This window comes from Salvelinus fontinalis, chromosome 2, assembly GCF_029448725.1.
Source record: "Salvelinus fontinalis isolate EN_2023a chromosome 2, ASM2944872v1, whole genome shotgun sequence".
NCBI classification, from domain to species: domain Eukaryota; kingdom Metazoa; phylum Chordata; class Actinopteri; order Salmoniformes; family Salmonidae; genus Salvelinus; species Salvelinus fontinalis.
This window is the reverse complement of record NC_074666.1, coordinates 41318843-41339119: the sequence shown is the minus strand read 5'-3', so window position 1 is coordinate 41339119 and position 20277 is coordinate 41318843. Positions and strand designations below refer to the sequence as shown.

Below are 20277 nucleotides of genomic sequence, written 5' to 3'. Positions count from 1 at the left end.
TATTCTAAAACTGATTAAATAAATGTTTGTCCTCATCAATCTACACACAATATCCCATAATGCAAATGTTTTAAAAATAAAAAAACAGAAATACCTTATTTACATAAGTACTCAGACCCTTTGCTATGAGACTCGAATTGAACATCCTGTTTCCGTTGATCATCCTTGAGATGTTTCTACAATTTGATTGGAGTCCACCTATGGTAAATTCAATTTATTGGACATGATTTGGAAAGGCACACACCTGTCTATATAAGGTCCCACAGTTGACAGTGCATGTCAGAGCAAAAACCAAGCCATGAGGTCGAAGGAATTGTCAGTAGAGCTTCGAGACAGGATTGTGTAGAGGCACAGATCTGGGGAAGGGTACCAAAACATTTCTGCAGCATTGAAGGTCCCCAAGAACACAGTGGCCTCCATTCTTAAATGGAAGATGTTTGGAACCACCAATACTCTTCCTAGAGCTGCCCCCCCGGCAAAACTGAGCAATTAGGGGAGAATGGCCTTGGTCAGGGAGGTCACCAAGAACCCAATGGTCACTCTGATAAAGCTCCAGAGTTCCTATGTGGAGATGGGAGAACCTTCCAGAAGGACAACCATCTCTGCAGCACTCCACCAATCAGGCCTTTATGATAGTTGCCAGAAGGAAGCCACTCTCGGGTAAAAGGCACATGACAGACCACTTGGAGTTGGAAAAAAGGCCCCTAAAGGACTCTAACACCATGAGAAATAACATTCTTTGGTCTTATGAAACCAAGATTAAACTCTTTAGCCTGAATGCCAAGCATCACATCTTGAGGAAACCTGGCACAATCCTTACGGTGAAGCATGGTGATGGCAGCATCATGCTGGGAGGATGTTTTACAGTCAAGATCGAGGGAAAGATGAACAGACAAAGTACAGAGAGATCCTTGGTGAAAGAATGCTTCAGAGGACTCAGAACCTCAGACTGGGGCAAAGGTTCACCTTCCAACAGGACAACGACCCGAAGCACACAGCCAAGACAACGCAGGAGTAGCTTCAGGACAAATCTCTGAATGTCCTTGAGTGGCCCAGCCAGAGCCCAGACTTGAACCTGATCGTACATCTCTGGAGAGACTTGAAAATAGCTGTGCAGCGACGCTCCCCATCCAACCTGACATAGCTTGAGAGGATCTGCAGAGGAAAATGGGATAAACTCACCAAATGCAGGTGTGCCCAGCTTGTAGTGTCATACCCAAAAAGACTTGAGGCTGTAATCGCTGTCAAAGGTGCTTCAACAAAGTACCTTTGTCATTATGAGGTAATGTGTGTAGAATGATGAGGGGAAAAAAAATTTCATACATTTTAGAATAAGGCTATAACGTAACAAACTGTGAATACTTTCCGAATGCACCATAAAAACCATTGACTTGTATTGGATTTGTGCCAGAAATGCTATAACGTTTGCATTTGAAACAGTGGCTAGGTAAACAAAACTCAAGCATGGATTGCTGTCATACCTTTTCCATACAGGTTAAGGAAACCAATATATAATGTTGTAATTTGGGTGAACTATCCCTTTAAATTACCACTAGACCATTTGCTTGGACAGTTACACAGTCACACCATATGCTGGCAAGTCCATATCACATTAGAGTTACACAAACAACATTTAACAGCAACCTCTGTATTGTTTTAGTGGAGTGATAATAATATAGTGTTATACTTTACCACTTTATTTCCTTTCCCCCAGTAAAATGGGGATTAAATGGAGATTAAGGCAGTGCCTTTTTTCTTGATCCATGGGTAAGCCAGCACAGCATGCAGCTCGAAGGTGATGAAGCATTCTGTGATCCTCACACAGATGGAGCTAAAAACTCGCCATGCACCGCTGCACATTAAAATACTCTACTTACGATCCACATCTATCTCATGTTTTCCATCTTAATATATTTTTGCAACCATTGGTCAGTATGAAATGACAGACCTGTTGCTTGTGGCTTGATTTGTGTGAGGGGATTCAACATGCTAGCTAGATGTTAAATGTAACTAATGAGAAACTATTTTCTGCACACAATTTTGGGGACATTTTGACAATTTGGTAAATAATAGAATATGTTATTATTTTGGTTTAGTTAATGACAACCACATTCTTCCCATAACATTATGGGTTTGGCAGCATCTTGCAGTAGTCAATTCATATGAACAAAATATTTGAAAACATTTGAAAATTACAAAAATATTGCTACCACAATTAGCAAAATACTGTGTCTTTTCAAAAAATGATAGGCCCACCTTCTCTATTGTGTGCCTGGCTATGCATGTTAAAATGCAAATACTATGTAACACACGTACAGACTGGTATTTCTTGGTCCAGCTCAACTAGTTATAGCCTAGGGGCTATTACAGTATAAAACAAGTTTTCCCATCGCAGTTTAAAACACAATGGGTCAGTCGTTATTATTGTACTGATACAGTAGCAGTGAGTGTGTTTGAGGGCATACAGCAGCCTATACCTTGTAACTCCCAATAGGCCTACTGTAGACAGCTCAACGACTGTTGGCTACAAGCCAAGAAGTTGTAAAAACTCAAGCTGTAGTCAAGTGGCACTGGTGGGGCAAAATAAACGGACTATAAATGTTAGATTTTGATAATTGATAAAGTAGATAGATATCTATTTTTTCATCAGTATATATTTGTATTCATTATTCATACACTTTCTTGGACAATTATCCTCAATATTCTGCATGTACTATTTTCTCTTACTATATGGGTTACCTAATAATATAATGATTTCGAACTTTCGAAGATTACACTAGGTAGGTAGCCTCGTGGTAAGTGCGTTTGGCCAGAAACCTGCGGTTATGAGATCGAATCCCCGAGCTGACGGAGTAAAAATATTTCGTTCTGCACCTGATCAAGGCACTTATCCTAGGCCGCCATTGAAAATAAGAATTTGTTCTTAACTGACTTGTCTAGTTAAATAAAGAAAAATACAATAACCTAATATTATCATCATCACTGATAATTGTATCAGTTCCTATAATTCACCTACTGCCTACACGTAAAAAAATCGGCAGCCCCCTAGGTGTCTCACTTTCGCAGTGTTTGCATGGATTCAAGAGAGGGAAGAGTGACTCGGTTCGTTGACGTCACCATTGTGTTGATTTGCTAACCCGAAAGAACAGAGGAGTTAGTGCGTGTGAGAGCGGGCACTGTGAACTGCGTTACTATGCTGTAGCCCAATAACCACACATTCGGAATCAAAACGTGCAATTTAGGTGAGTACTGATGAAAGCGCGCAGCTTTCATGTTACAGTGACAGACAGACCCGCTTCTCTGCATGCTTACAGTTGTTTTTCCTGTGTACTCTCACATTGTGAATGCTTTAATAGTATGTTTGCTATCCTCACTTCAACCCTCATCAAGTTACAGTTCCTATAGCGCTACAATGTGGCAAGGAAAGTTGATGTATCAATTCCTGTTTGCGCGGAAGTGTTTTAAATTGCATGTGTTTAGCTGTCAAATAAAGCCAAAAGTCTGAGCGGACGAAAGGTGTTTAAGTTTCCATGAACACTTGGGCTTCATTGGCCATGTAAAGATGTTAGGTTGACGTAATTGTCTGTTTTAGTATTCGGGAGATCGCAACAGGAGAACGTGAGGTCTGAGGCTTACATTGCGAATCAGACAGGGTGACGTTCGTCCATGTGGTTTATTCTGGAAATAGTGTTTCTGTTGAATTGAGAATACAGTACGCTGACACCTTATGCCGCTCTTATATTCCTGGAAGTTTTAAAAAGCGAACAAATGACGCACTTGAGGAGCTCGTGCAGCGGTGATGACAAATCATCTTGAACATAAGGGCAATAATCTGAACTGTGTCCATCTCTTTGACTGACTGATGTACATTGTAGGCCTACACCAGAGACCCACATAGATAACTGGTCGACTAATGCTTATTCCTTTATTCTTAATGAAATATTGCCTCGACGCAAATAAATAGAACATTGTTTATAGATGGAATGGCAAATTGAATTGCTATCGATATGGGTTATCTCGTCCAAGCTCAATCACAATGACATGTCCAAATAAAATGCTCTCAAGCTGTAATGATTTCACATCAAACGATTCCACCTGTGTGCTAATCAGAATAGCAGGCTAGCGAATTGAATCATTGTTGCAACCAGTCCCGGTTGAGATCATGTATTTGGGTCTCATTCGACCTTATGTACTTTAGTGGACTCTGTTGAGAGAAGTGTGAGTATACTGTTTGTTCTTGAGCAAAATGTGTTTGGATACAATTTCTAAGAGCATAGGTTTTTATTGTCTCAGATTTATAAACATCAGGACGCTTTGAACATAATGCTAAAGAGATGCGCGCTTCGGACAGACAACTGTCTTCGTGGATACAGTTGGTCCTTAGAGGGTTCTCGTATGATTGCGTTATGTTGGCGTTGATATGCTGTCAATACAGCATAGCCTATTGATTGAAAATAATAATTAACCCTTCAATGGTGTCTATTCACACGAGTGCGTGAAATTATTTGGTGACATTAACGCGCCGTCTTGACGCACTGTCTTAATCCAGTTCTTCATACAATTTGTGGACTTTACGTTACCTATCCTTATTAGGCAACTTTCGATTGTTTCCTATGGTAAACCTGGGGCACTAAGCTAATTACCCATCGCTATAGACATGGACCTATTTACTGGGTCATAAATTAGCGATAAATTGTTATTCGTGTCATAAAGTAACATTTGTTGTCATTTGTTGGACGTTCACCAGTTACATCAATACCAAATGTGTACCGTCTTGAACTGCTCTGTAATATAGGCTATCTGAAATTGAATAGAATTTTCATTGAGTATTTCCAATGATTGCCAACTGTTGACTTCATTTTTATGAGAGCCACTGAGTATATTGTTAGCCTTGTTTAGGAATTGTGGATGCATAATGTTAGCATAAATTAATAGATTTTTTCTGCGCTTTCGGAAAAATTGAAAAAGTCTGTAGCCTACTGTTTCTGATTCTTGATTAACTCTAATGGAAAATGTAAATTATAAAATGACTTGCCTAAAATGAGTATAAGCTACGTAATCATGTTAATTGTAATAGGCTACTGAAATAACATTTTATATTTGTAATAACGGTGATGATTATATAATTTAATATGATTAAATTACAGGTTATTCCTCGTGTGGTCTAATCTTTTGTGAGAGCGGGCAATGACATGCCAACATGCATTCAAATCATTGATCGCCTAGCCTACTGTACATTCCATAGACATTAAAACCAGGTACATTCCAAGTAAAAGCAGTAATGGAACTATTCTGTCCTAGTATAAACCTGCGCATCTTTTAATAAATTGGGTTTTCAGATCAGATTACAATAGAATTGTAGTCGTGTAGAGCAATTTATATTACGTAACCAAGTTAAAGAGGTGTCCACAGCAATGACTCGTGCGTTTCTTTGGCGTTTGTAATATAATCTTGTTGGTGCTACATGGCGTTTGCTTTTTTTGCGACATCCTCTGTTCCAACTATTCCTGGCACGCTGCTCGCTCCCTTCTGTGCTCACTGCTCTTCTCTGTGATAAGAATACTGAATAAGATGCCATTTCATTTCAGAATGGGTGTTGATGGTCTTTGTGAACCAAGCATCAACGCATTCTAACAAAGACTAGGGTGTTGCAAGGCTCTCAGTGGTCCATATTTGTTGCTGTTCATGTTTCACATAACTATACATTGAGTGGGAAAAGATGGGGTGGTTTTTTAAAGATTTTAATTTAGTTGAATAAGGAGTGGGTGATTTGGTCTGCTTGGCGTTTGACTTGTGTTATTTACATATTGATAATTTGCTCTTATGGCCACTCATTTCAACTATGATGTCATTGCATACAACCCTACTGGGATTGTAAAAATTGTATGTCCATAGTTGTATTTATTATGTACAGAACAGCTCAGTGTCATGTGCAGAGACCTGTTTTCATTTTGTGAAGTGTGCTATGTTAATGTAGCCTATTTGGATGAGAGGTGAGAACAATTTGAATTGAAAATGCCCAGAAAAGAAGGATAAATTGCTGATCTTTATCTAATTGAAATAAATTATTACAAAAAAGACAAATAACATTTATGGTTTGCAATGGCTTTTCAAATAATCTGCAGTAATTCATACAACCACGGTTGATTGTTTTAACTTAACACTGCAGAACTGTTTGGATTTTTTATATAAAAGTGTAGGTTTAAATATTGATCTGTGATCTTATCTACCACAGTTATTTGAAGTTTATTGGGCTAGGACCAAATATGATATATAGTTGAGACGCCAACAGTTGTTTTCATATATTATAAAGTATTTTCCTAAAATATTCTGATATGCTTATCTTGTTCTCTCTCCAGATTGACTTTATCTTGTTTACAAAGATAAGTGAAGAAACTGCTGAGGAGGGAAAGCGAGCCTCATGAGTTGGCCTGGCGGATCTCAGCGACGTTATGGATTTGACTAAAATGGGTATGATCCACCTCCAGAACCCCAACCACCCCACGGTCCTGCTGCAGAAGGCCAACCAGATGCGTCTGGCAGGGACCCTCTGCGACGTGGTCATCATGGTGGACAGCCAGGAGTTCCATGCTCACAGAACCGTGTTGGCCTGCACCAGCAAGATGTTTGAGATTCTGTTTCACCGCAACAGCCAGCATTACACCCTGGACTTCCTTTCACCAAAGACCTTCCAGCAGATCCTGGAGTACGCCTACACTGCCACACTCCAGGCCAAAGTGGAAGACCTGGACGACCTGCTGTACGCAGCAGAAATCCTAGAAATCGAGTACCTGGAGGAGCAATGTCTCAAGATCCTGGAGACCATCCAGTCCTCGGATGATAATGACACAGAGGCCAATATGAACGATGGCGGCACGGAGGAAGAAGACGAGCGCAAGGGCCGGCAAGGAGGGAAGAACGCTAAGAAGCATTCCATGGAGGGGAGCTACCTTTCAGCCACCCAGCAAGCCTCTGCCCTGGACCAGAGCCCCTCCGTCTCCACATCCTTTGGGCTCTCAACCATGAGCCCAACCAAAGCTGCCGTGGACAGCCTGATGAGCATCGGCCAGTCCCTCCTGCAGCAGGGCTTCGGGGGAGAGCACCTGACTCACGGCAACTCCCACCGCCAACTGATGACCGAGATCAAGACGGAGATGATGCAAGTGGATGAAGGCGGAGGCCACGAGAGCCCCAGAACCATGGAGTCCAGCGCCTCCAGCAATGGTGAGAGGAGCGGCGAGTTGGACAAGAACCGTGACGGCCCAGGGACCCCGACCAGGAGCAGCGTGATCACAAGTGCCCGCGAGCTGCACTACGTCCGGGAGGATGGTATGGGTGACCCGCAAGCAGATGGTGGCCAAATGGGTCTAGAAGCCATGGCGGGCATGACAGGGATGACCGAGAAACAGCTGACCTCCCTGTACTCTCTGCCTCCCAATCATAAAAACGAAGTTATGCGATCCATGCCGGCCTCCATGGCCTCTTCTCTCCACATGTCCCCTGCCCTGGCCATGTCCATGGACTTCAGTGCCTACGGGGGACTTCTGCCCCAGAGCTTCATCCAGAGGGAGTTCTTCAACAAGCTGGGGGAGCTGGCTGCTGGTATGAAGCCAGACGGCAGAAACCAGCACGAACGCTGCAACGTGTGTGGCGCAGAGCTACCAGACAACGAAGCTGTGGAGCAACACCGGTAAGGTCAACTTTGTAAAATTTTCTCACTGGTTTGGTTCTATTAACATTTGTAAACTTGTTGATCTTTGCCAAAAACTTTTTCTTCAAATCAATGATAAAATATAATACAATTTTGCATACAGTTACCTCATTTAAGTTTACTGATATACGTACATAAAATATAGGACTACATTTTTCTACCTTTCATAATTCAGGAATCTACTTAACAAAAGTTTGAGTCCTTTTTTTCTGTTGAAAATGTTTTTTTGTTGTTGCATGTACTAGCTAGCTAGCAGCTTAGTAAACTCAACTCCGTGTCGGCGGAATGTACCACAGACTACATCGAGACACTATCAGTTAATACCTGTAAAAAATGTAATTCTTTAAGGCTTTCCTTGTACCAATGTTTGTCCTGTGTAACAAGCTTTTTCTTTGGGTGCTGAAATCTGTATTGTTTTTGTAAATCATTGCATGGCAGAGTTTTTAGTTTTCGCAAGGGATGCATAGAAGGCAAATTATCAAAAACGGTGGATTCCAAATCCAACTGACAACTCTAATCAGGACAAGCACAGGTACACAGTAAGAATTAAATAATGTATATTTTTTAAGTATCAAGTGGTAGTGCACGCTTAACTTCCGACTCTGTTGGAAACAGTGAATTAAAGGGTGCAGTTTTTATAAAAACTATGGAATTCAACATCCAAAGAAAAGCATGCAGTTTGAACAGGACAGACATTGGTACAAGGAAAGCATTACAGAATTTACAAGTATCGAGTTTTAGTGGCGGTACACCCTAATGGGCGCATCGTGTATGGAAGATATCCATATTACAGGGATCTAAACTAGAGCTAACACGCTAGATGACTATTAAGCTAATATCCATGAATTACAGTGCCTTCAGAAAGTATTCACACCCCTCAACATTTTACACATGTTGTTGTAAAAATCCTGAATTTAAAGTGTAATTATGTTTTTTGAAAGTTTTACAAATTAATTTAAAGTAAAAAGCTGAAATGTCTTGAGTCAATAAATGTTCAACCTCTTTTGTTATGGAAAGCCTAAAAATGTGCTGAACTAGTCATGTGATAATTTGCATGGACTCACTCTGTATGCAAAAATATTGCTTAACATGATTTTTGAATGTCTACCTCATCTCTGTATCCCACACATACAATTATCTGTAAGGTCCCTCAGTCGAGCAGTGAATTTCAAACACAGATTCAACCACAAAAACCAGGGAAGTTTTCCAAGAAGGGCACCTGTTGGCAGATGGGTAAAAATAATGTGTATCAATACACCCAGTCACTACAAAGATACAGATGTCCTTCCTAACTCAGTTGCTGGAGTGGAAGGAAACCGCTTAGGGATTTCACAATGAAGCCAATGGTGACTTTAAAACAGTTGCAGTGTTTAATGGCTGTAATAGGAGAACTGAGGATGGATCAACTTTGTAGTTACTCCACAATACTAACCTAATTGACAGAGTGAAAAGAAGGAAGCCTGTACAGAATACAAATATTCCAAAACATGCATCCTGTTTGCAACAAGGCACTTAAGTAATACAACAAACAATATGGCAAAGCAATAGATTTTTGTTCTGAATACAAACTGTTATGTTTGGGCCAAATACAACACCTTACTGAGTACCGCTCCATATTTTCAAGCATAATGGTGGAAAGCATCATGTTATGGGTATGCTTTTAAGCGTTAAGGACTGGGGGAGAAACGGCATGGAGTTAAGCACAGGCAAAATCCTAAAGGAAAGACTGAACCAGGTTGCTTTACACCAGACACTGGGAGAATAATTTCTCTTTCAGCAGGACAATGACCTGAAACACAAGGCCAAATCTACACTGGAGTTGTTACCAAGAAGACAGTGAATGTCCCATTCACTAAACCTACTTGAAAATATATGTCAAGACCTGAAAATGGTTGTCTAGCAACGATCAACAACCGATTTGACAGAACAAATGTTCCACAATCCAGGTGTGGAAAGCTCTTAGAGACTTATCCAGAAATACTTTCTAAAGGCACTGCAAATATAAACGTTTGAGATTTTACCCCTCATTTAGATATTTTTCTCGGCCAAGAGAAAAAGTTGAATTCTGATGCAATAAATAAATGTCAGGTTAGCTTCTTGTGGTCAAGATCGCCTGCTTTGATGATACATTCCTCAGAAGAATTTAACCAATGAATATGCCTTTTCACTAGAAATGGTTAAATTCATAGTTTTTTTGGTTACATTTTTGTAACCAAAGGTAGAAAAAAGTGAAGTTTCATGGAAATGAGTAGCATATTTTCCATTAGACTACTGGTATTTGCATTGGATTTTATGGTTGTCAATTTTCACCCAGAATTGGGTACGAGTTACTTTTTCAAACTTGGGTACTAAAGTCAATAATGTAGGTACTTTAAAGGGCAATTCCGCCACTTTTCAATCTCATTCATTATCTCCAGCACCATACCAGTGTCTACATGTCAAAATGGAGTTTTTAGCCCAGAGGCAGGGTATTTTCTTGCTCCCCACATCACCGCGAGTCTCTGTAGTGTCTGACGGTCATCGTAAAAAATGTTAACTTTATATATGTTTATGTCAAATGTATAATTGCGCCGTTGTCACTTATGTAGATACTGGTATTGTGCTGGAGATAATGAAAATGAGATTGAAAATTGGTGTAATTGTCCTTTAGGCATTGTAACTCAATAGACGGGTTGGTTGTTTAGCAACAAAACCGACTAGTGCGTAACTATGGGGAAAGACAGACGGGGTTGGCTTAGATTGTTGATAACATGCAAACTATATTTCAACTCCAATGTTCACTGTAAACAAAGTTGCACAATGAGCACTTGTTTCTCAAATACATCGTTACAGTTGTTGGTTAGCTAGCAAATTTTTGCCATATTAGCGTAGACGTAACATCAGTCAAAACACCTCTAATCAAAACATGGTATCAAGAACAAGATCAAACAAGCTGAAATGAGCCACTTACGGTTCACCTCACGCAGTTTCTTGTTATTGTTGCTAGCTATCTGGCCATCCAGAACCATAACACACGTCGTTTTGACCCTTTGAATTGCGCGCATCGTTTTTGTGGTGTTGTCAGCTAACCCGTCTATGCCACCAGGTTACTTGTTGCTGCTACTACATGACACTTAAATATTTGCTTTCATATGATTTTTAAAGACATGCTCTGGAACTTTGGCAACTAAGTATTTCAACTTCCTACGCTTTGGGCTGGATGTGTCAATGTGTAGTTCATACATGCATAATCTGTGAGCAGAATTAGTTTTACCTCAATTAGCCACAAAATCCCTAGTTTGAAAGTTACTGTTTTTCTGGAAGTTGTGCTGCCCTATTTCCCAAAAATGTTCCCCCACATGGACCAGCCCTCTAGCAATTTGAGTTCAACCAATGAGCTTCAGCCCGTCAACATGTGAGTGGCAGCTATCAAGATGCAGATGATGCCCATCAGGAGAGTGAGAGAGAGCAATTGCCTGGTGCACATATGTGACACATTATGCAATTTTCACTTTTGGCTTGTGAGCTCTACTTTCAGAACTACTGGCCAAAACATATACAAAAGTACAGGTGAATCCCTTTTTAAGTTTGAAGTAGGCTATCAAGACAACATTGTTGTCGTTCTCTCTGAAACCATCAAGTCTGTGGTTGGCGACCGAGGCTGAGGTCCTCTCCCCTGATGACTTCCAGGCCTGTCCGGGTGACTAGCGAGCTGTCCTGCCGTGGCGCTGGCTGAGCCCATTAGTCGCACCTGGTGAGGGGGGCCAGCTAATGGGAAGCAGCCTCCCCCCCCCTTCCTCACACCCATCTCAGCCCACCCCTGACCCCTGTGGTGTGGCCAGTGATTGAGAGTTTGGGGCCCCCAGCCACCGGGGGGACAAGGAGGGCCTTATTAGCTTTATAAGTGGTGCAGACTGTCCAGCCCAGGAAATGAGGGCTGTGCACAGGACCCAAGCCCTGACCTCTGCAGCCTAACCTTTCGGCCGCTCGGCTGGCCTCTGCTTCTCGTCAGCATAGCCAGAGGGCGGGGGTGGTAGTAATAGTAGTAGTGTGTATGTAGGACTGCAAAGGAGGGGGAGGGTTGGGGGATTTGAGAGGTATACAGCAAGTAAATCCACGCCAGGTGTGCACCGCTGTTCAAATCCTGTTGTAGACCGGTCAGCGTGCTGTTGTCTGCACATGAGAAATGTTGCTCAACTTCCAAAACTGTCAAGGAACTGTACTAGTGTCTCGAAATTTGGGAAATAGGTCATTGTCTACTTTTTAAGAAACACTCCGTTTCTGCTAATGGCCTGCCACTCTCACACATAGCCCAACACCTCATGAAGCTTGTAGGATTTGGAATTGGTCATTTCCGTGTAAAAGGACCAATGAGCACCATCTTATGAAGATCATAGGAGAATGTCAAATTGGGTGCGAACGAGTCTATATTAATGAGTAAATAAGGCATATATACATTTTTCAATCCCAAAACTTGGGAATAAGCAAAGGCTTTGATTTCTTGTCAAACAGATAGAAAAGGGGTCTTAGAAAAGTCTTAAAATGTATTAGAAATACATCAAAACACAATGTTGAAGCAAAGACCTGTGCCAACTCATGTCAACACTTTTATATTTAGTTTTGGAGAAATGATTTGCCTTCTGTAAGTTTAAGAAACATTGCCTTGTGCCTTAATTCTCTTATGAAAACCCACATCTTTTTAAGAAATTCTCTCCCTCATGAGGGAGGATAATGAAAGTTCACGAAAGGTAGATCTATAAATTAGTTAGTGTTTTTACTGATATCAATTTTGTTTATGAATGATTTAAGTAATAAAACTCTAAATTCTTGTGCCAAATCGGTAACAGATTTTCCGGAAAAAATCGACCTAAATTTCTGCAATTGAATTGGCTACAATGATTTCCCATTGTAGTCACAAACCACAGTTGGGTCACCTGCTACTGTCCTACCTTCCGCTGGCATACTGTTATGTTCCGCTGATAACCGTTTTCTTTCTCTTTGTCTGGTAGTCAAAGCAAGAGTATGAAAAATCGGGACAACCAATCCCTCTCTCTTTCTTTCCTCTCTCGCTCTCCAATTAATGTCACCTCCTGGCTCTTACTGATACTTACCCACGAGCCCCCTCTCTTTCCATTTACTGTAACCAGCATCCTCAACCACTGAGCACTGGATGTAATTGACATAGAAAAGTAGTTGAAATTTGGTGAGTCTGCCCTGGCCTTGATTTCAACGTCAACAACTTTTTGATTTCAACTTCCACAGACGTCTGAACCGGCTTTCATTTGGCCCAAACATAGACATCCATGATTGGTTCAGATTTGGTCTTGACCGGACCAAATCTGAAGTAATCATAGGACCATATCATAGATGTCTATGTTTCACAAGTTTGCGCAGCACAATTCCGTTAGTGGAATTGCCGATTTTGGGTTTGACTCAGTGTGTGAGAATTGATTGAGAGCTCACATTTCCAGTTGCTTAAGATTATACTGAGACAAGGAATGGGAGGGGAGCGGGTGCCCCTGGTGAGTTTACAGGTCCTAGGTCATGTTTGAAACTCCAGGCTTTTACGCAACATAAAAGAGTCGGATGACATTTTAAAGATTCCAAAATCAAGATGACTTGTGCTGAAAAGTTTTTACCTAGTAGTACCCTGATCTTCTACAACTATCTTTTGTTGTTTCTGTAATTTTTGTGCTCTGCTGAACATTGTTGTTACTGTACATTACGTTTATGTAATGCAATAACTCTGAATGTGTCCAAGTTAAATTGGCTGCCAATAGAGAACGAAAGAGAGCACTTCCTGAAATTTAATTGCATCACTACTACATGCACCGTCAGAATGGTTTTCTTTCTTCTACCGGCCTCTTTTACCTTGAGTGGACCTGCTCAGCTTGAAATGTTTGTGCTAATCAGATGGTATGTGCCACGGTTAAGGTTCACGTGAGGATTCTGTTTCAGCAGCCCCTACCAAAATATTGGTATGTCTACAGCATGGCCGAAGACTGATTTAACAAAAGCTTTCTAATTGGCAGATTTGAGTGTATTCCGTCTCAGTTACTCTATATTCTTTTCATGAATTTTGGTAGAAATACAGAATTACTTGTTTAGAGAGATGGCCTTGTGTACCTTCACCCACTGTCCTTAAAATTAATGAGGAATTGAATAGAGCCTTTGTAAGCTATAATAAACTAAAACGTTCGTGTTTTTGGATTTATTTGCCATGAAATAACTTGGGTTAGTGTGAACAAAATGGCAAACAATTTCATTTTGCGGTGTTAAAACCAATGGTTGTCTTTAATAAATCACAATTTATCCTGAATGTCCTTCGGGTTTAGGTAAGATCTATTGAATGCTTATTTAATTATTTAATGTGAAAGCTGGAGTGTGTTTTTACGTCAAAGGACGATTGTTGTAATTTTCAGGATACGTCTTTTTGCCTGGAGAAATTGAGTGGTGAGGTTGCCTGTTTTTCAAAAGTTTTATCAATGTGATCATCCCTGGTTGTGTAAGAGATGGGAAATCTAGGATCAAAAGAGATTTCCAAACCGTTTCATGCATTGATCTGTTGGCTGCCCCAACAGAATACTAATGGGTTCATTTAGATTAGTAGATGTTCCATGACATCCCTAAATATTGTAAGCCTTGTTCTAAAGCTTCCTCAAACAGACTTCAGACATTTGAAGTATAAAGTCAAACATTGCGTCAAGCATCGCCTGTTTTATCATCCGTGTATAACGAATTGCCGTTGTATCCAGAAAATGTCTGCTTTTAAATATATGCAGATCCCTATCTTCTCGTGGCTCTAATTTATAAGGATAAATTGGCAGAATTATGAGTCATGATTTGATTTAATATGATTGTCTGATTCCCTCCTGTTTATTATCTGCAAACCTGTACATACTTTCATCCGATTACTTCTTTTTTTTATGTTGGCGCAATTGACAGGAATCGTGGTTCCCCAGTTGATAGACCTACGTGTTTGGGTTTTCTAAAGATTTGTCAGAAGCTTTGATTGTTGACAGCTCGCAGCACACAGAGCAATGGTCCTGGTTGACTAATTACAGATTATATCCCATCAGCCTTGTGCCAGGGTTGCTGCCATCTCCAGTTACAAACTTGAAAAATATTTCAGTCTGGGAGTTCATTTGGTGCAAACAGGTCAAGTTAACCGGCCATAATTGTTTCCAGACGTGGCACAGGTCCTTTGTGCGTGTGTGTGCACAAGCGAGAGTGTGTGTGTGTGTTAGAATGAATGCATCAGTAAGTGCTTGCTTCCTGTATAATTTAGCCTGCTCCATTCATTCGCCCAGGCCCTGGGTTCTATCGTAAAGCCTCAACAACTGGATGAGATGTGGATTGGCTCCACAAATGGAGCGAGGTGGTATCCCTTGAAGTAGCCCCCCAGAGTCATGTATTGATATCTCCCGGAGATTTATGAGTGAGGGATTGGTAAATGAAGGGCTGTGTTTGTTTTTCAATCGCCCCAGGTTTCCTACAGGGGCCAAATCAAAGCTCCATCTCACCACAACAACAACAACTGCGGGTTTTTTTCCCTTTCTCCAAAGCCGGGACATATTTGACAGGCTCAGATTTATTTCTTGAAGGAAGTCTGGGTGAGTGTACTCGTGGCTTTAGGGAGACTGGATTACAGCAATATTTTAGTAACCCCGTGATAAGCAAATAATCATCGGGCAAGGCTGAGTGATTTATTAGACAAATAAATTAATCGTACAGGGACTAACTCTAAGGAAGACAACTCTGCTTGATATTCCAAACACAGCCTCCTATTCAAAGAGCCATAGCCTTGGGTTTATCTCTTTCACTTAACACCCATTATCATGCAGATGCCTGGCCTCTAATGTACTTACAACCAAACAAGAATGCCCCCTCCAGAACCCTTTCAGAATATAGCTGTTAAACATAACTAACCGTCAATGTTTGAACCATTTCTTTCATATCCAAGCCGCACAGTGTATGAATGAACCCCTGTCAACGATTGTCCACCCCTCGTCGGCCATCTTTGACATAGAGAAGCCTATTCCTCAACAACTGACTCGGATATTCAATTTCCTCAGTTGTCCTCCGTTGTGGCGAAGTGGGCGGAGAGGGCATAGTCAAACGCAGTCGGCATGGTTCTAATACCCAGGGTCCCTAGTGTTTAAACAGGAGTCTGGGGCCTTATCTGTGCATATCAGGAGGACTGATAACCACGCGTGCTCCTCTTCAGTAAACCAAGAGCAGATAGGGCCTGATAACGGCCATAGCGTTGTCGCAGGATATAACACACAACCTGCATGCTGAAATGATGTGTAGGGAGAGGGACAGAGAGGGGTGCACGTCAGAAGTTGCCCTATAAGGTGAAGCACACCTGATATCATATCCACCACCAAGAACCACAAGGCTGCTTTAGGCTTAAACCTTAACACCAACGGTCAAGATGACCTATTCCATCCCCAATCTGTGGGCCCAGATACAAATTAAATTAACATATTGTTCCTATGGGATTTAGTTATTTTACCAGATTGTATTGATAGGCTTTTGTGTGTCAGTGAGCGCTCTTTTTTTCCTCATTGTGTTGTAGGTGCTTTGTCATAGTCTGCATTATGGTGGGAAAGAAAGTACAGATTCATTACCTAAGCTTGGCTCAATGTAGAAGCTTTTTATTGCAAGCTAAACTGGCAGAGGAACATCCATTACATGGAGCAGGATTATCCCCCCATTTAAAATCTGTGAGCGAACTCCCCTGGAGAGCACTCTACACAGGTACAGTAGTACATCATAGGGTAATAACCAAACAGCACCACAAAAGCTTTTTGAAAAGGGCACATGTGCCCGGAAGATCCTCGTCTACCAGAACAGACCAAATTTGAGGACGGGTGAGACATGAAGCGTTAGGTTGTCCTCCCGGACTAACTCTTCTTCATAGTCTCAGTCTTGATGCCTGGTTGATGTAGTGTCTGGTGTCAGTGTTTGTTTATGCATCTGAGGATAAGCTATTGGCTGGCCAGCCGCTGCAGTAGAGCAGACCCGAGCCGAGGCAGCTGGCTGACGCCCAATTATAGACAGGTTCTAAAAGGCCCTGGTTGAACTGTAAAGATTTACACCGCCATCTCTCTGATCTCAGATCTGTGCTCTGTCCGCACTGTCATGCCGGGAGATGTATCGATTAAAGACTTAACACTGGGTTACATCATGTGGATGGGCTGCACACCCCTGACTACAGCGACAGATTATCACAGAGGCATGTTCTCTATCAGAAGGAGCGCTTCCCCCCCCCAAAAAAAATTCATCGCTATCGGATTTGAGAATCCGCTCATACGTCATCACCTTATGCAGTTATTTTTTAAATAATTGATGAATTAATGTCGTACACAGATTCAACAACATAAACACCCTTTGATTTTAACCAACTAAATACAGTAAAAATCTAATATATATCACCCCAAAAAAGATAAACCAGATCACACAGCTTATTAACCAGATAAGCATCGTTTGGCGCCGGGTGCATAGACTCGCTACTGTTGCGCAAGCCTCCTCCTTTCTTCAGTGCTTTGGCTCCTGTTATCTTACCGCTGCAACTGGAGATGGCCGGATTACAGGCGGGAGAGCGTGGTGCAGACTCGGTACAGAGCCAGGTGGCACAACACCTCTCGCCTAACATCTGAAATAGCCGTTTTTTGGACCCGGGGAGAAGAAAGACCGTGGCCATGGCAATGGGGAATCAACCGAACATTGGACAGACAGAGATAAGAACCGAGAGGAGGGCTGTTGTGTAACATCAGTGTCTGTTTTCTTGGCCCAACCTCAGCTCTGCCTCACCTGTTTCTGCGTGGCTAAACCTGGCTAGTGCTGAGAGCGCGGCGCCTGGCCTCGTGGTCAGGCAGGCTGTTATGAAACGTGCGAGCCGAGGCCCCTATCTTTTGTCCTTCTGGGGAGCTTGTGGTCAGAGGGAGGAACTTGCTGGGGACAGCCCACGCTCCTCTATGCTTGCCTACTTGCCTTGGTGAGAGTGGAAACACACCAGTGGTTAGCAGTTACAGCCAGTTATCAAGTGACATGTACATTTATTATCTGGCCTACCTTCCTGATGGCTTTCTCTCTCCACGTAGCGCAGCTACACTGATGTCTGCCTGAAACACTTGTGGAGATAAAATGTTAAACACTTTTCTATGATTATATTCTGTCATTGGCTCTTGAAGAGAATATGTTTAGTTTTTTTAGTTTTTCCTTGAATTTTGAAAACCCATTTTGGTGTTATTTTAATTCTATTTACCACTTTACGACTTGTGCTCACAGATTTTCTTTCTTACTGTAACTAAGCACAAGCAACTTTCCCATTAAAAACCAATTGAATTACAATGATCCACCTGAAAGCCAGGTTTTAATTTCATGTTCATAGAGCCGCTCCCTCTGCCCCTCCCCTCTGGACCTGAACCACTCCACCCCCCTTCTCCGGACCTGAACCTCTCCACCCCCCTTCTCCGGACCTGAACCTCTCCACCCCCCTTCTCCGGACCTGAACCTCTCCACCCCCCCTTCTCCGGACCTGAACCTCTCCACCCCCCCCTTCTCCGGACCTGAACCTCTCCACCCCCCCCTTCTCCGGACCTGAACCTCTCCACCCCCCCCTTCTCCGGACCTGAACCTCTCCACCCCCCCCTTCTCCGGACCTGAACCTCTCCACCCCCCCCTTCTCCGGACCTGAACACCTCCACCCCCCCCTTCTCCGGACCTGAACCTCTCCACCCCCCCTTCTCCGGACCTGAACCTCTCCACCCCCCTTCTCCGGACCTGAACCTCTCCACCCCCCTTCTCCGGACCTGAACACCTCCACCCCCCCTTCTCTGGACCTGAACGCCGGTGTTTTAATCCTGTCGATATCCCATTAGCATCTCCTTGCCGGGTCCCGCCACATGAAAGAAGACGTGTCGGTTCCCCCTCGGTGGTTCTAACGCGCTGCCGAGCGCTGGGGAACAATGAGCGGGGTCCCGAGCCAAAGGGCCAACCCAAGCGTGCACAAGGCCTGTGTGAATGCGGCCGCCGCGGCTCCTAGCCTCCTCTGGAAGTATCAAATCGGAGCCCTCCGCGGGCTTCCACCGAGAGAGACTCTAATTAGCCTCTTTGTTGCCTCCTGAATGGGGTGCCAGAGATTGGCAAGGGGCCCCAATGGAGTGATACGAGCGTGCTAAGAAGGGGGTCATAAAACTCCCATCATAAAGGAGCACTCAGGTAGGGGACTGGGTTGTGCGGTAGGCTGGACGGCACCACATAGGTCCTGTTTACTACTCGGCCATCTCCCTCCTCTCAGGACCCAAGCCAGGTTATGTCCCATAATAGACACACAAATCTAATCAGGCAGGTTGTTGGACAGCTTTTTGCCAGTCTGCATTCCTGCCTGGCAATTTTTTGTTGAAGTTTATTTTCTTGTGGTTTTGTTGACCGTCTGTTTGGTCACATTTGGTCACACAGTTAACCCTCTTAGCTCTTGGAGCCACTTTGACATTTTTTTCTCGGTTTTCAATGGCTCTTAACATTGGTATACATTATGTCTGCCCCTCTTTCCGACTGCTACTAGCAGGGAACGCCAAGGAACGCTACTAGCAGGGAACGCAGGGAACGCCAAGTGCGGTCCAGAAGGGTTTAGCTCGAGACACATTTTAAGCCTTACTGTAATCCAGGGGGGATCAGTTGGGTAAATCATGGCATCAAGCTTAAAACCATAATTGATTTATGTATTTGCTGACCGAAGACGTCCAGAGAGATTAGCAGTGGCAGAGAGCTGAGGATGGATAGAATGGCCCTTGGCGAGGCCCCATATCAGCTGGAGTCAGTCGAAGGAGATGATCTTAATATGGCAATGAAATGTTGGATCTCTCCTGCAATGAGTGATGTTTGACAGGTTTATACTGTACAGTTTGTATTATTTGATGATCCTTAAGGTTGGATGAAATTTACATTTAGAGATGATTTATATGAGTTGGTTTATGCTATTAAATCTCATATTATTTGTATTAGTAGGTGTATCAAACTCTTTTTCTTGTTTACGATCTTGCTGTCAGTTTCCCCCCAAGGTCTTTCTTTTTTTTGAATCAGATCGGGATTGTTTTGTGTCTGTGGTCCTCAAATGCGGAAAAAAGCCATTCCATTCCCTGGACGGATCACCAAAGCGGGAGGCTCTGACATGTCATGAGTCAAACGGCATCATTTCTGCCACTCCTGTCTCGGCCAGGAAGTTACTGATGATGCTGTCAGGTCTCGTCGAACGCCATTAAGCATAGTGTAAAATAGGCCTGGATCTCCTCCCCACCCCCCCTCCACCCCACACGCCTCCCTTCCAAATAAGGGTTTGCTTGTCCAGCCAGCAGTTTTACACCCCCATGCTCCTGCTTTGACCTTCCAGCTAAGGAGACGCCCATTGATTCTCTGTCTCCGGGTTCACTCTGGCGTCCTCTCTCAGAGCGACCCAGAGTTTCTTTCTTTTTTTCTTACTGGCATCTGGTGCATTGTCTATGGCTGCAGCACACGAGGAGCTGGACTCCCTAACAGGTGCTTGGGTCCTTATCGCCACGCCACACCTTATCTCGGGC

At 42.8% G+C, this 20277-nt stretch overlaps 1 protein-coding gene across 3 annotated transcripts in view; it reads left to right on the top strand.

Moving 5' to 3' along the window:
• Positions 1-3117: 3117 nt before the first annotated feature.
• LOC129819034 (zinc finger and BTB domain-containing protein 16-A-like) overlaps positions 3118-20277 on the top strand; it is a 125531-nt gene continuing 108371 nt past the window's right edge. The window contains exons 1-2 of one of the 3 annotated variants that reach the window (XM_055875559.1): positions 3118-3242; positions 6360-7690. In XM_055875559.1, the coding sequence (XP_055731534.1) occupies positions 6453-7690 (1238 nt within the window). In that variant the 5' untranslated portion in view covers positions 3118-3242; positions 6360-6452. Of the gene's footprint in view, positions 3243-4112; positions 4219-6359; positions 7691-20277 lie in introns of those variants that run through there. The other 2 variants (XM_055875541.1, XM_055875549.1) reach the window with 2 other exon arrangements.